At 32.8% G+C, this 15,119-nt stretch overlaps 2 protein-coding genes across 8 annotated transcripts in view; both read left to right on the top strand.

Annotated features, from left to right (window-relative positions):
- Positions 1-15,119, top strand: part of KaiR1D (Kainate-type ionotropic glutamate receptor subunit 1D) — a 429,757-nt gene that overhangs the window by 267,876 nt on the left and 146,762 nt on the right. The gene's annotated exons all lie outside the window — the stretch shown is intronic.
- On the top strand, positions 9,183-11,638 carry LOC147910257 (uncharacterized). The gene is made up of 2 exons (XM_087404745.1): positions 9,183-10,475; positions 10,535-11,638. Exons 1-2 carry the CDS (start codon positions 10,423-10,425, stop codon positions 11,082-11,084), a joined length of 603 nt encoding a protein of 200 aa, XP_087260871.1. The 5' UTR covers positions 9,183-10,422; the 3' UTR covers positions 11,085-11,638.

The raw sequence follows: 15,119 nt of genomic DNA, 5'->3' as shown, positions 1-15,119 counted from the left end.
AGCAAAATAAGCGCAAAATAAATCCTTTAAAAAGATTAAAAACATTAAAAAGATTAGAAAAAATTAAAAACATTTTAATAAAATTTATGTGTGAATATATAGAAATGTTGATTAGTCTATTTGTATGTATTATATACATTGTAAAAAAGCATGTAAAATTATTAAATATGTATAAAAATTGTACAATTATAGTGGAAATATATAAAATTGAGCGCTTCTTTTTACAAAATTAATACTTTTTTTACATAATTATGTAAATATATCTATTGAATAGAAAATTAATAATGTATATTTTATAATGTATATTTCCATAATAATATTTTCACATAAATGTGAGTAGATATACTAGGCGGGTTCTAAGCCATGGGGCTAGAGGGGAATGCGGGGTGCGGGGAAATATTTGTAGGCGCGGGGAATACCTAACGCGGGGGAAAGAGGGTGAAAGGTCTAATCTCCTACACAATAGGGCTCCTACACAATAGGGCTCCTTTTTTTGTTATCAAAATTAGACCATGTTTTTCTTTAAAAATGCATTGATAATAAAGGTTTGAATTTGACCATGACATATTTTTCTTTTCTTTGAAAATGTATCGATAATAAAGGCTTGCATGTTAGAGAAAGATAGAGCGCGCGTGCTACGAGTGAAGAAAGGATGGAAGAATTAATAGAGTACGAGTTTTTTTTGTATGATACAGTTTTTCAATTTTTATGGTTTTTCCTGGCGCGTCGAGGCAAAGGATGGGAAGTAAAAGATAATACACATGAAATAAGGCGAACAAAAATGTTTTATTTACATCTTATTACATCGGTTTTCGTACTTATTAAAAACTAAAGCTAATAGTTCGCAATCGATGAGCTGATGTCCATTGAAGATGTCACTATCACATATAATGTTCTCAGATGCGATGTTGGAGAATCGCTTATAATAAAGGCTTGCATGTTAGAGAAAGATAGAGCGCGCGTGCTATGAGTGAAGAAAGGATGGAAGAATTAATAGAGTACGAGTTTCTTTTGTATGATACAGTTTTTGCAATTTTTATGGTTTTTCCTGGCGCGTCGAGGCAAAGGATGGGAAGTAAAAGACAATACACATGAAATAAGGCGAACAAAAAATGTTTTATTTACATCTTATTACATCGGTTTTCGTACTTATTAAAAACTAAAGCTAATAGTTCGCAATCAATGAGCTGATGTCCATTGAAGATGTCGCTATCACATATAATGTTCTCAGATGCGATGTTGGAGAATCGTGTATACTTGGTATCTACCGTATCGACGAGTCGAGCTAATCGTTCGAACGTTACATCGATACACCCGTTAAAGTCAAACATACGGCGTAGCGTCGTTTCGGTCATCATAATGCGTATGGATGAAGAATCGAGACGTACGACCGTAGTATAGTTCAGCATGAAAACACTGACGGTTAGCGGTTCAACGCTTGTAAAATTATTCTTGTATTCGTTTCGAAACAGCTTGTAAATATTTCCTCGCTGCTCGTAGAGGCTCTTCCACGTTTCGAGAGATAGCGATAGTTCGTGTCCGCGATGATCTCCAAGGGCGATCTCCACGTAACTCGGTGGACCAACGTTGATTCCAATTTCCAAAAATTTGTAGCCCGTATTCGTCAGATCGTAACGTCTGCTCAGTAAACGCACCGCACGATGCTCCGTACTGTGTACATACATAATGTTAAAAAACGTTTCTTTTGTGCATAGAACGTTGAAACTTACATGTTATATTCCTTCTTCACATCGTACGATGCACTGCTCTCTTTAGCATACATTTTTTCAGCCGTTCGTACAAGCGGGTATCGTAAACTGATTGCATCCGTATAAATGGTAATACTTCTGGAATCGATAAGAGAAGACAGGTCCTCCCCCCTCTTTCCAAGAATTTCGAATATGTTGCAACACGTTTTATCAAGTCTTTCTACGTATTTTCTTTGTCACGAATTTATACATACGTTTATACATACGTTTATACACACGTACATACGTACATACGTTTATACATACGTTTATACACACATACGTACGTTTATACATACGTTTATACACACGTACATACGTACATACGTAAATACGTACATACATTTATACATACGTTTATACATACGTTTATATATACGTTTATACATACGTTTATACATACGTTTATACATACGTTTATACATACATTTATACATACGTACATACGTTTATACATACGTTTATACATACGTACATATGTTTATACATACGTTTATACATACGTTTATACATACGTTTATACATACGTACATACGTTTATATATATGTTTATACACACATACATACGTTTATACATACGTTTATACATACGTACATACGTTTATATATATGTTTATACACACATACATACGTTTATACATACGTTTATACACGTACATACGTACATACGTTTATACATACGTACATACGTTTATACATACGTACGTTTATACATACGTTTATACGCACATACGTACGTTTATACATACGTTTATACATACGTTTATACATTACAAAGGAAGGGAAAAGAAATACATAATAAATACATTAACGTATTTTTATTTAAAAAATTCTTTTGCAACCACCAGTTATATATTTTCAATACATTTTGTAACGCGCAATTCTTAACATGTTGTCCACATCGTATAATATTAGTAACGTCTAGATTAGATAAAGATTCCATGTGTTCTGTCGTAAACTGCATCCAGGGTCTCAATGTACATGCGTTCTCGCTCATCATCCAGAAGCAAGTTCCGCAGCCACGTTCGTTTCTCGCGTCCCTTGACATACACGACAGCATCAATAAATTTTTATTTCATCAATTAAGTAAAAAAATCCTATATTCGATCAAAGCTGATCTTATTTCCTAAATATTTCGGTTTGAATTTATATACATACGTACATAGACAATTCTATAAGCCACGCAATAAAGTCCTTTTCAATCTTGAAACGCAATCATGGATGGAACTACAGTGGTATTATAAAATTATGTATTACAATTTTGTGTTCATACATGTTCCCGAACGATATTCATTAGTTGTTGATCACGATTCATTAGTTGTTGATCAAACGGATGTTCACTTATTTATAATCATTGGCGACAAGTATTGCTGAAGTCGGCACGCTTGATTTATGCGAAACTGCAAAATTGTGTTTCTACGTATCCAACAGAGTAATCTTACCGCAAAACATGTTGAGATTCATCGATTTTCCGTAGAAAAAAATTTTTATATTACACTTATGCAAAATCGTATCTAACGTGGTCACAACTGCCGTACATCGACGTTTCACCGAGAAGAATTTATGCACTTTCATCTGTTAAACTTAAATTATCAACCGAAAAATGCTTTACTATTGTATCGTGTACCCACTAACACATGTTGATAGTATTAATGAACTACAATCAAAACATTTATGACAATTATCAAACAGATATTAAATCATCGTCGAATGTCTATCGAATCACTGTCAAAAACATCTTTCAAATTAATGTCAAACATCTATCGAACCTTTATTGAATGTCTATCGCACCACTTTTAATCCTAACTATACACACTGAGTTCCCAGAAACCTCAACTTCAATTTCTAAATCGAGATCTTTTCGTATTTCTTTTCTTTTTCTTTGAACCAACAGTCGTCGAACGGTACCGCCATGTATCGTGTTCAACGAATAGAACCATATCAACGTCGACAAGATGTCCGAAATTGACCCGAGTATGATTAAACATCGCGTCACGCGTATGTAAAACGTATGCACGTACGTACGTACTACACATAGCGTACATTCTTCATTTTAAGGACTTACAAAATTAGCAGAAATATGACAGTGGTCTGTCAGACTGACGTAATTTTTTTTATATTTTTTAACATTACAGTTCAAAGTTAAATAACTGACACACTAATATCAATGGAGTAATATATTACAAACATCTGGATTTTAATCGAGTCACTTTCAATGCAAATTTCCTTTCACAAAGATTTGTGAATTAATTTTCACGCTGCGGGCCTTGTACAGATTTTCTTTATTATTAGGTATTTATATTTTCTCAGCTATATATTTTAGTATTTTTATTATTATTATTATTATTATTAAATCCTCACTTCTAACAAGCTATGCTTTAATAACGTTTATTATTTCCAAATCTGTGCAGTTCTGAATATTTTTGTTAAATCATACAGTGTCATCTTAAAATATATTAGATATCATATTAGATTTATTATTGTACATAAATGCTGCTTTATTATGTATATTTTATATTATTAATATTTTAACTGTTTTATACGATTTTAGACATTTTGCTCATTGGATAACTAAAAAAGATATTGAAAAAATTGTAAAATGGTAGAGGACTCAGTTTTTTATAGAAATAACACTATATGATTAATAGGGTGTTATTTCAGTTTTATAACCTGTATATGTACATATACATACATATACACATATATAGGGTGTTCTGAAATTCGAATCAAAGTATTATATAGCAAGAAAGATCTCGAAAAATTAAGTTAAAAAGTTATTTGTAAATTTTTATTTTAAGCAGAAATTTTTGAAATATCAGGATTCAAATATAACGAGTTACAGCTTATATTTAGATGATCACTTGAATTAGTGAGTGCGCTGAAATATACGCTTACTTACTCTATAATACATATTACCGCATTTGCAACTCATCGGTAGGTAGCCCCCTAAGCATAGTCTGTAATTAACCATATTTAAACCTTTATTATTACAAAAATTACTGTTAAAAATAAATAATTACAAGTAACTTTTTCACTTAATCTTTCGAGAACTTTCTTGCTGTAGTACGTAGGCTGCTGGCAAAGTTTCTGCAAACAATATGAAAAAAAAACATGTAAAATTCGGTAAATGGCTTTATTGTTTTTAGTAGTATTGTTTTTAGAAGTATTCGCCTTTAAGATCAACATTTTTGCATACGCTCGAACCAATTTTCAAAGCATTTTTTTCACTCTGAGACTGTAACCTCAGAAATCAGTGTACAAAATGTTTCAACAGCTGCTTCAGGCACTGGCGACTCAAATCGCTCACCACGCATCTTCTTTTTAATGTTTGGGAACAAAAAGAAATCATAGGTGATAAATAAGGTGAATACGAACAATAAGTCATCAATGCGACATTTTTATTGGATAAAAAATCAACAGTTTGACGTGCTGTGTGACAGCTGGCATTGTCATGATGAAGGATGATGTGATGATTTCGGTTTGTTCTACGCAATTCATTTATGATTTCTGACAAACAAATTGTTGTATACTTATCTGTATTTACAGCCCTTCGATCCTCTAAAATCACGATTGCCACATGCCGGTATAACTGAAGAAACAAGCAACCATTTGCTTGGCAGCACTGCGTGAACAAACAACTTTGGTTGGTTTCGATTTATTTTGAAATACCCCCAACAGTGGATTGTTGTTTACTTTCGGGCTCATACGAATCCATAGATTCATGTTTCGTTCCCAGTAACGATATTGTAGACCAAATTTGATCGACCTCGGTTGAATTTCTTGAGCATTTCTTTGCTCCATTTAACACGAGCCTGTTTTTGAGCTTCGGTCAAATTGTGTGGGATCCAACGATTGCAAAGTTTCCGTACGCTCATGCAAGTGATCATGCAAAATCGTATGTATTGCTCATGTCAATGCCTAAGGATGCCTGAATCTCGCAGTATGTTATATGCCGGTCTCGCTCAATCATTTCACGCACAGCATCAACATTAATGGCAACAACAGACGTGGATGGACGACCTTCACGGAATTCGTTACAAAGAAAGGTTCACGCTGGAATTCGGCAAACCAATTTTAAACAGTCCTTGGATGGTGTTTCATCCCCAAAAGCCAAATGAAGTCGATCAATGCATTGTTTCGGAGTATCACCCGCGTGATACAGATTACTAAAGCCATCTATTGGGAAAATAATGGATTTCTTTTTACTACACCTAATATTATGATATTATTTATTTATTATTTTAATATAATAGATAAATAATATTGTATGTGCATGTAACCGTATAAAAATTAATTTAATGTACATACAGTTATACAGGGTGTCGCGAATCAGAATATGTAGACTGCTGGAAAAGTTTCTGCAATCTAATACTTCCAGTGGCGCCAATGTTCTGCTACTATCACATCCGTAAAATTAGACGTTTTTAACTTATAATTCAGTTGACAGTTTGTACCCAAGCCAACTAGTTTTGTTTGCATAGTATTTTAAAAGGAGTTACTTTTGTGAGAAAATGGAAATTTCGCGTAAAAATTTTCGGGCAATGATTTTTTACAAATATAATCTAACTCTGAAACAATGCATTGATCGACTTCATTTGGCTTTTGGGGATGAAACACCATCCAAGGACTGTTTAAAATTGGTTTGCCGAATTCCAGCGTGAACCTTTCTTTGTAACGAATTCCGTGAAGGTCGTCCATCCACGTCTGTTGTTGCCATTAATGTTGATGCTGTGCGTGAAATGATTGAGCGAGACCGGCATATAACATACTGCGAGATTCAGGCATCCTTAGGCATTGACATGAGCAATACATACGATTTTGCATGATCACTTGCATGAGCGTACGGAAACTTTGCAATCGTTGGATCCCACACAATTTGACCGAAGCTCAAAAACAGGCTCGTGTTAAATGGAGCAAAGAAATGCTCAAGAAATTCAACCGAGGTCGATCAAATTTGGTCTACAATATCGTTACTGGGAACGAAACATGAATCTATGGATTCGTATGAGCCCGAAAGTAAACAACAATCCACTGTTGGGGGTATTTCAAAATAAATCGAAACCAACCAAAGTTGTTTGTTCACGCAGTGCTGCCAAGCAAATGGTTGCTTGTTTCTTCAGTTATACCGGCATGTGGCAATCGTGATTTTAGAGGATCGAAGGGCTGTAAATACAGATAAGTATACAACAATTTGTTTGTCAGAAATCATAAATGAATTGCGTAGAACAAACCGAAATCATCACATCATCCTTCATCATGACAATGCCAGCTGTCACACAGCACGTCAAACTGTTGATTTTTTATCCAATAAAAATGTCGCATTGATGACTTATTGTTCGTATTCACCTTATTTATCACCTATGATTTCTTTTTGTTCCCAAACATTAAAAAGAAGATGCGTGGTGAGCGATTTGAGTCGCCAGTGCCTGAAGCAGCTGTTGAAACATTTTGTACACTGATTTCTGAGGTTACAGTCTCAGAGTGAAAAAAATGCTTTGAAAATTGGTTCGAGCGTATGCAAAAATGTTGATCTTAAAGGCGAATACTTCTAAAAACAATACTACTAAAAACAATAAAGCCATTTACCGAATTTTACATGTTTTTTTTTCATATTGTTTGCAGAAACTTTGCCAGCAGCCTACGTACTACAGCAAGAAAGTTCTCGAAAGATTAAGTGAAAAAGTTACTTGTAATTATTTATTTTTAACAGTAATTTTTGTAATAATAAAGGTTTAAATATGGTTAATTACAGACTATGCTTAGGGGGCTACCTACCGATGAGTTGCAAATGCGGTAATATGTATTATAGAGTAAGTAAGCGTATATTTCAGCGCACTCACTAATTCAAGTGATCATCTAAATATAAGCTGTAACTCGTTATATTTGAATCCTGATATTTCAAAAATTTCTGCTTAAAATAAAAATTTACAAATAACTTTTTAACTTAATTTTTCGAGATCTTTCTTGCTATATAATACTTTGATTCGAATTTCAGAACACCCTATATATGTGTATATGTATGTATATGTACATATACAGGTTATAAAACTGAAATAACACCCTATTAATCATATAGTGTTATTTCTATAAAAAACTGAGTCCTCTACCATTTTACAATTTTTTCAATATCTTTTTTAGTTATCCAATGAGCAAAATGTCTAAAATCGTATAAAACAGTTAAAATATTAATAATATAAAATATACATAATAAAGCAGCATTTATGTACAATAATAAATCTAATATGATATCTAATATATTTTAAGATGACACTGTATGATTTAACAAAAATATTCAGAACTGCACAGATTTGGAAATAATAAACGTTATTAAAGCATAGCTTGTTAGAAGTGAGGATTTAATAATAATAATAATAATAATAAAAATACTAAAATATATAGCTGAGAAAATATAAATACCTAATAATAAAGAAAATCTGTACAAGGCCCGCAGCGTGAAAATTAATTCACAAATCTTTGTGAAAGGAAATTTGCATTGAAAGTGACTCGATTAAAATCCAGATGTTTGTAATATATTACTCCATTGATATTAGTGTGTCAGTTATTTAACTTTGAACTGTAATGTTAAAAAATATAAAAAAAATTACGTCAGTCTGACAGACCACTGTCATATTTCTGCTAATTTTGTAAGTCCTTAAAATGAAGAATGTACGCTATGTGTAGTACGTACGTACGTGCATACGTTTTACATACGCGTGACGCGATGTTTAATCATACTCGGGTCAATTTCGGACATCTTGTCGACGTTGATATGGTTCTATTCGTTGAACACGATACATGGCGGTACCGTTCGACGACTGTTGGTTCAAAGAAAAAGAAAAGAAATACGAAAAGATCTCGATTTAGAAATTGAAGTTGAGGTTTCTGGGAACTCAGTGTGTATAGTTAGGATTAAAAGTGGTGCGATAGACATTCAATAAAGGTTCGATAGATGTTTGACATTAATTTGAAAGATGTTTTTGACAGTGATTCGATAGACATTCGACGATGATTTAATATCTGTTTGATAATTGTCATAAATGTTTTGATTGTAGTTCATTAATACTATCAACATGTGTTAGTGGGTACACGATACAATAGTAAAGCATTTTTCGGTTGATAATTTAAGTTTAACAGATGAAAGTGCATAAATTCTTCTCGGTGAAACGTCGATGTACGGCAGTTGTGACCACGTTAGATACGATTTTGCATAAGTGTAATATAAAAATTTTTTTCTACGGAAAATCGATGAATCTCAACATGTTTTGCGGTAAGATTACTCTGTTGGATACGTAGAAACACAATTTTGCAGTTTCGCATAAATCAAGCGTGCCGACTTCAGCAATACTTGTCGCCAATGATTATAAATAAGTGAACATCCGTTTGATCAACAACTAATGAATCGTGATCAACAACTAATGAATATCGTTCGGGAACATGTATGAACACAAAATTGTAATACATAATTTTATAATACCACTGTAGTTCCATCCATGATTGCGTTTCAAGATTGAAAAGGACTTTATTGCGTGGCTTATAGAATTGTCTATGTACGTATGTATATAAATTCAAACCGAAATATTTAGGAAATAAGATCAGCTTTGATCGAATATAGGATTTTTTTACTTAATTGATGAAATAAAAATTTATTGATGCTGTCGTGTATGTCAAGGGACGCGAGAAACGAACGTGGCTGCGGAACTTGCTTCTGGATGATGAGCGAGAACGCATGTACATTGAGACCCTGGATGCAGTTTACGACAGAACACATGGAATCTTTATCTAATCTAGACGTTACTAATATTATACGATGTGGACAACATGTTAAGAATTGCGCGTTACAAAATGTATTGAAAATATATAACTGGTGGTTGCAAAAGAATTTTTTAAATAAAAATACGTTAATGTATTTATTATGTATTTCTTTTCCCTTCCTTTGTAATGTATAAACGTATGTATAAACGTATGTATAAACGTACGTATGTGCGTATAAACGTATGTATAAACGTACGTATGTATAAACGTATGTACGTATGTATAAACGTATGTACGTATGTACGTGTATAAACGTATGTATAAACGTATGTATGTGTGTATAAACATATATATAAACGTATGTACGTATGTATAAACGTATGTATAAACGTATGTATGTGTGTATAAACATATATATAAACGTATGTACGTATGTATAAACGTATGTATAAACGTATGTATAAACGTATGTATAAACATATGTACGTATGTATAAACGTATGTATAAACGTATGTACGTATGTATAAATGTATGTATAAACGTATGTATAAACGTATGTATAAACGTATGTATAAACGTATATATAAACGTATGTATAAACGTATGTATAAATGTATGTACGTATTTACGTATGTACGTATGTACGTGTGTATAAACGTATGTATAAACGTACGTATGTGTGTATAAACGTATGTATAAACGTATGTACGTATGTACGTGTGTATAAACGTATGTATAAACGTATGTATAAATTCGTGACAAAGAAAATACGTAGAAAGACTTGATAAAACGTGTTGCAACATATTCGAAATTCTTGGAAAGAGGGGGGAGGACCTGTCTTCTCTTATCGATTCCAGAAGTATTACCATTTACACGGATGCAATCAGTTTACGATACCCGCTTGTACGAACGGCTGAAAAAATGTATGCTAAAGAGAGCAGTGCATCGTACGATGTGAAGAAGGAATATAACATGTAAGTTTCAACGTTCTATGCACAAAAGAAACGTTTTTTAACATTATGTATGTACACAGTACGGAGCATCGTGCGGTGCGTTTACTGAGCAGACGTTACGATCTGACGAATACGGGCTACAAATTTTTGGAAATTGGAATCAACGTTGGTCCACCGAGTTACGTGGAGATCGCCCTTGGAGATCATCGCGGACACGAACTATCGCTGTCTCTCGAAACGTGGAAGAGCCTCTACGAGCAGCGAGGAAATATTTACAAGCTGTTTCGAAACGAATACAAGAATAATTTTACAAGCGTTGAACCGCTAACCGTCAGTGTTTTCATGCTGAACTATACTACGGTCGTACGTCTCGATTCTTCATCCATACGCATTATGATGACCGAAACGACGCTACGCCGTATGTTTGACTTTAACGGGTGTATCGATGTAACGTTCGAACGATTAGCTCGACTCGTCGATACGGTAGATACCAAGTATACACGATTCTCCAACATCGCATCTGAGAACATTATATGTGATAGCGACATCTTCAATGGACATCAGCTCATTGATTGCGAACTATTAGCTTTAGTTTTTAATAAGTACGAAAACCGATGTAATAAGATGTAAATAAAACATTTTTTGTTCGCCTTATTTCATGTGTATTGTCTTTTACTTCCCATCCTTTGCCTCGACGCGCCAGGAAAAACCATAAAAATTGCAAAAACTGTATCATACAAAAGAAACTCGTACTCTATTAATTCTTCCATCCTTTCTTCACTCATAGCACGCGCGCTCTATCTTTCTCTAACATGCAAGCCTTTATTATAAGCGATTCTCCAACATCGCATCTGAGAACATTATATGTGATAGTGACATCTTCAATGGACATCAGCTCATCGATTGCGAACTATTAGCTTTAGTTTTTAATAAGTACGAAAACCGATGTAATAAGATGTAAATAAAACATTTTTGTTCGCCTTATTTCATGTGTATTATCTTTTACTTCCCATCCTTTGCCTCGACGCGCCAGGAAAAACCATAAAAATTGAAAAACTGTATCATACAAAAAAAACTCGTACTCTATTAATTCTTCCATCCTTTCTTCACTCGTAGCACGCGCGCTCTATCTTTCTCTAACATGCAAGCCTTTATTATCGATACATTTTCAAAGAAAAGAAAAATATGTCATGGTCAAATTCAAACCTTTATTATCAATGCATTTTTAAAGAAAAACATGGTCTAATTTTGATAACAAAAAAAGGAGCCCTATTGTGTAGGAGCCCTATTGTGTAGGAGATTAGACCTTTCACCCTCTTTCCCCCGCGTTAGGTATTCCCCGCGCCTACAAATATTTCCCCGCACCCCGCATTCCCCTCTAGCCCCATGGCTTAGAACCCGCCTAGTATATCTACTAATGTGTAAATTTTTGTAATATTATATGACATAATGATAACACATATTGTATATTGCATTTTTGATATTTGTACTTATCAATAACGTAGCTCAAGAAAAATTGTGCATAATTCATTCATCACATCAATATTTCTATAAATTTAATTTCAGTTATATAAATTGACCTTTGCAAATTTTTTAATTACTATAAAGATGCAGAATTTAATCATTAAAATTATTGAATTAAAATCTTACATATTGCAATCAGAAATACTGCGCTAAATTAATCTGAATCAACAAATAAATAATCAAATAAATAATTTTATTTTGTTAATAAATCTTTTTAGAAATCGTTTTTTTAGAATAATTATATATATATTAGAAATGATGCAAGTTTAGCATTTACTCCAATTTTGAATGTTACACTGATATCATCGATATCTTCCGGTTAATTAAACGTATTGCAGTCGAAGCTGCAAATTGCTTTTAGCGATTTTGCCGTGGTTGAAACTTATTGCAGCGTAAATTATTGCCCGTATTATTGTTTCACACAACATTCAATATACACGTAATTTAAGATAGGTAGTTACAATTGATTACGCGCGCGCTATCATAGTGATAGCCAGATGATGGGAAACATGATTGAATAATTTGAATAATAATAATAATATAATCGAAATAATACATAATAGTAAATACTAAATAATCATGTGAAATGGAAATCATGACAAATATAATCGTATGTTACATCTGTAACATTTAATTTTTTACATTTGACGCTATTTTCAATAATTAAAAAAGATATATTGTTAAAAAATTTGATACACTTTGTAAAATGTATAATAAATTTATCGTTTGAATTCAATATTTTAAATCCATTTGATTGACAGAAATATTAAGCGATGACAAAGACAAAAGTATCACAATACATTTTGCCCTTGCATACATATATTTTATTGTGTATGAATTGACAATCTCTCTCTCTCTCTCTCTCTCTCTCTTTCTCTCTTCCTCTCTTTCTGGTAATTCTTATGGATGTCCAATGCAGTCTGAATAACATATGCGTAGAGTACAAAGCTTAGGAAAAACAAAACGGAAAAATAAACGCGTTCTATCCCTCGTGCGTGCGACGATCTCCATAATGAAAGAGAGGATTTTCCGAAAGCGAATGAGGGATTTGCGTCGGTTAACGAAATCTGCATCGTGGGATTAACAAATATTTTTCTAGGGCACGTATATACACACACAGTAATTCGGCGCAGCGCAGCGTAGCGCTATGTATTTTCACTATATTCCTGGCTGCATTTACCTTGCGCAATCCGACTCGGTTCTAGCTCTCGTATATTGTATACGCATGGCCATTGTAACTACACGTTTCGTGGCTCGCGTAAAAAAAACTCTCCAGCTACAGTTTAGAAACGCGGACAGTCCTACTTTTTCCTCGCTCTCCTTCTCAACAACACCTTCGTGTTGACTTTTGCTGGAGTTATATTCGTTGCTTTCAATTCTGCGACACAATGTTATTTTATAAAAATAAACGCGTAAGAAAAAGCGCATGTTTTATAATTTCCCGTGTAATCTACGGAAGAATTGACGCACACAATTAGCAATTTGAACACAGATTTCCACTGGGAAATTAAACTACCTGAAATAATCAAATTTCAACCGACAATCCATAAGATTACTATGACTTCGAAAATTCAAAAATTTTTATATACGTTCGACAGTATTAAACAGGAAAATCTTCTTTGCTTTAAATATAAAAGTCTATTTCGAATTAATTAAAAATTAAATGGGCTACGTGCAGAGAAAAAATTGAGTATTCCACATATGCTCAAAATGAGAAAAAACATGATAATCATTCGTTATGAAATTTGAATGAGATTACGTATATCCCGAGGGATGTTATAACTTGAAATCAGCGAGACTATTTTCCTACATTTTTGTGTGAAATCTGACCGCACATGGTAACATTTACTTTCATAGGATATTATAGAGGAACTGCAACACAAAAGGAAGAAACCGAGCGAAGCAAGGAGCGTGCCTTGGAATTTCGCAGAATATATTTCAACGCGTAATATATTTCGGAATTATATTCACAGCGTGACGCTTACGTAATGTTACCACAGACTACCGGTGTATATAGCTGTTGTATAACATCTCACAAAACTTATATTTAAAAAGAGATGAATGAGAGAGAGATATTTATACGTCTATTATGGTCGTTCTACTACCTATGCTAGATTCAACCTATTTTTTTGTGCTGCCTTTTTCCTTTGTTTAATTTATCTTATCCTATTATGGGCTACACAACAGTTACAATAGAGAAACTAAGAAATAACTGCTATAGAACAATTTTACTTTTACGTCTTTTATGTTTTTCATCTTTTGTTATAAGTTTAATAGCATATAAGCAACTTTTGCTGAAAAATAATGATCGATTTAACAATTGAATTTTTTTATAGAGTTTAATTTAATATTGTATATTCTGTACGTACATAGAGAAAAATTCTTTCTCTCTGTTTCTCCTCACGTTTTTTTGAAATGATATCATTTCAATCATGTGCTGCCGCCAAAATCGATTTGTGATTAATTAACATGATATATTTTGGAATAAGAAACGCATTTTAACAAAAGTAAATCAAATAATAAATCAAATAATAAATGGACAGGCTAGCTTATAAATTGAAAAAACTTTCGGAATTTATTTAAAAAATTTAATGTGTGTCACAATTGATAATTTTTAGAGAGAGAGAGAGAGAGAGAGAGAGAGAGAGAGAGAGAGAGAGAGAGAGAGAGAGAAGTGAGAGGAAAGAGAGGCAGGGAGAGAGATAATATAAAAATGATATGAGAGATAATATAAAAAATTCGAAATGAATGATAGGTAGGCTCGTATATGCACTCAAAAACGCACGTACAGACACAACCAATTTAAATTTTTATATCTTCGTAATATGCATTTTCATGAATTTCATATTGACATGAGTATCTCATTATTATGTTACACGCTGTCCAGAACTACTTTTAATGTATTACAATATAAATTCTATTTCAATTCATCATTAATATAAATTATTAATAATTTATTTAAATTACAGTAACAATGTAACTAATGAAGTTTGAAATGATTTACATAAAAAAAATGTTCTCTTTCGTAATAAATTTTTTATTGGATCTTTTTATTGGATCATAACTTTAAAACTTTGTTGTAAATCATATTTGTAAGATAAATTACGAATAAATATGAATGGATTTTGGAAGATTAAAATT

Source organism: Acromyrmex echinatior, chromosome 3 (assembly GCF_024713525.1).
Source record: "Acromyrmex echinatior isolate Ae372 chromosome 3, ASM2471352v2, whole genome shotgun sequence".
NCBI classification, from domain to species: domain Eukaryota; kingdom Metazoa; phylum Arthropoda; class Insecta; order Hymenoptera; family Formicidae; genus Acromyrmex; species Acromyrmex echinatior.
This window is presented reverse-complemented; position numbering and strand designations above follow the sequence as displayed.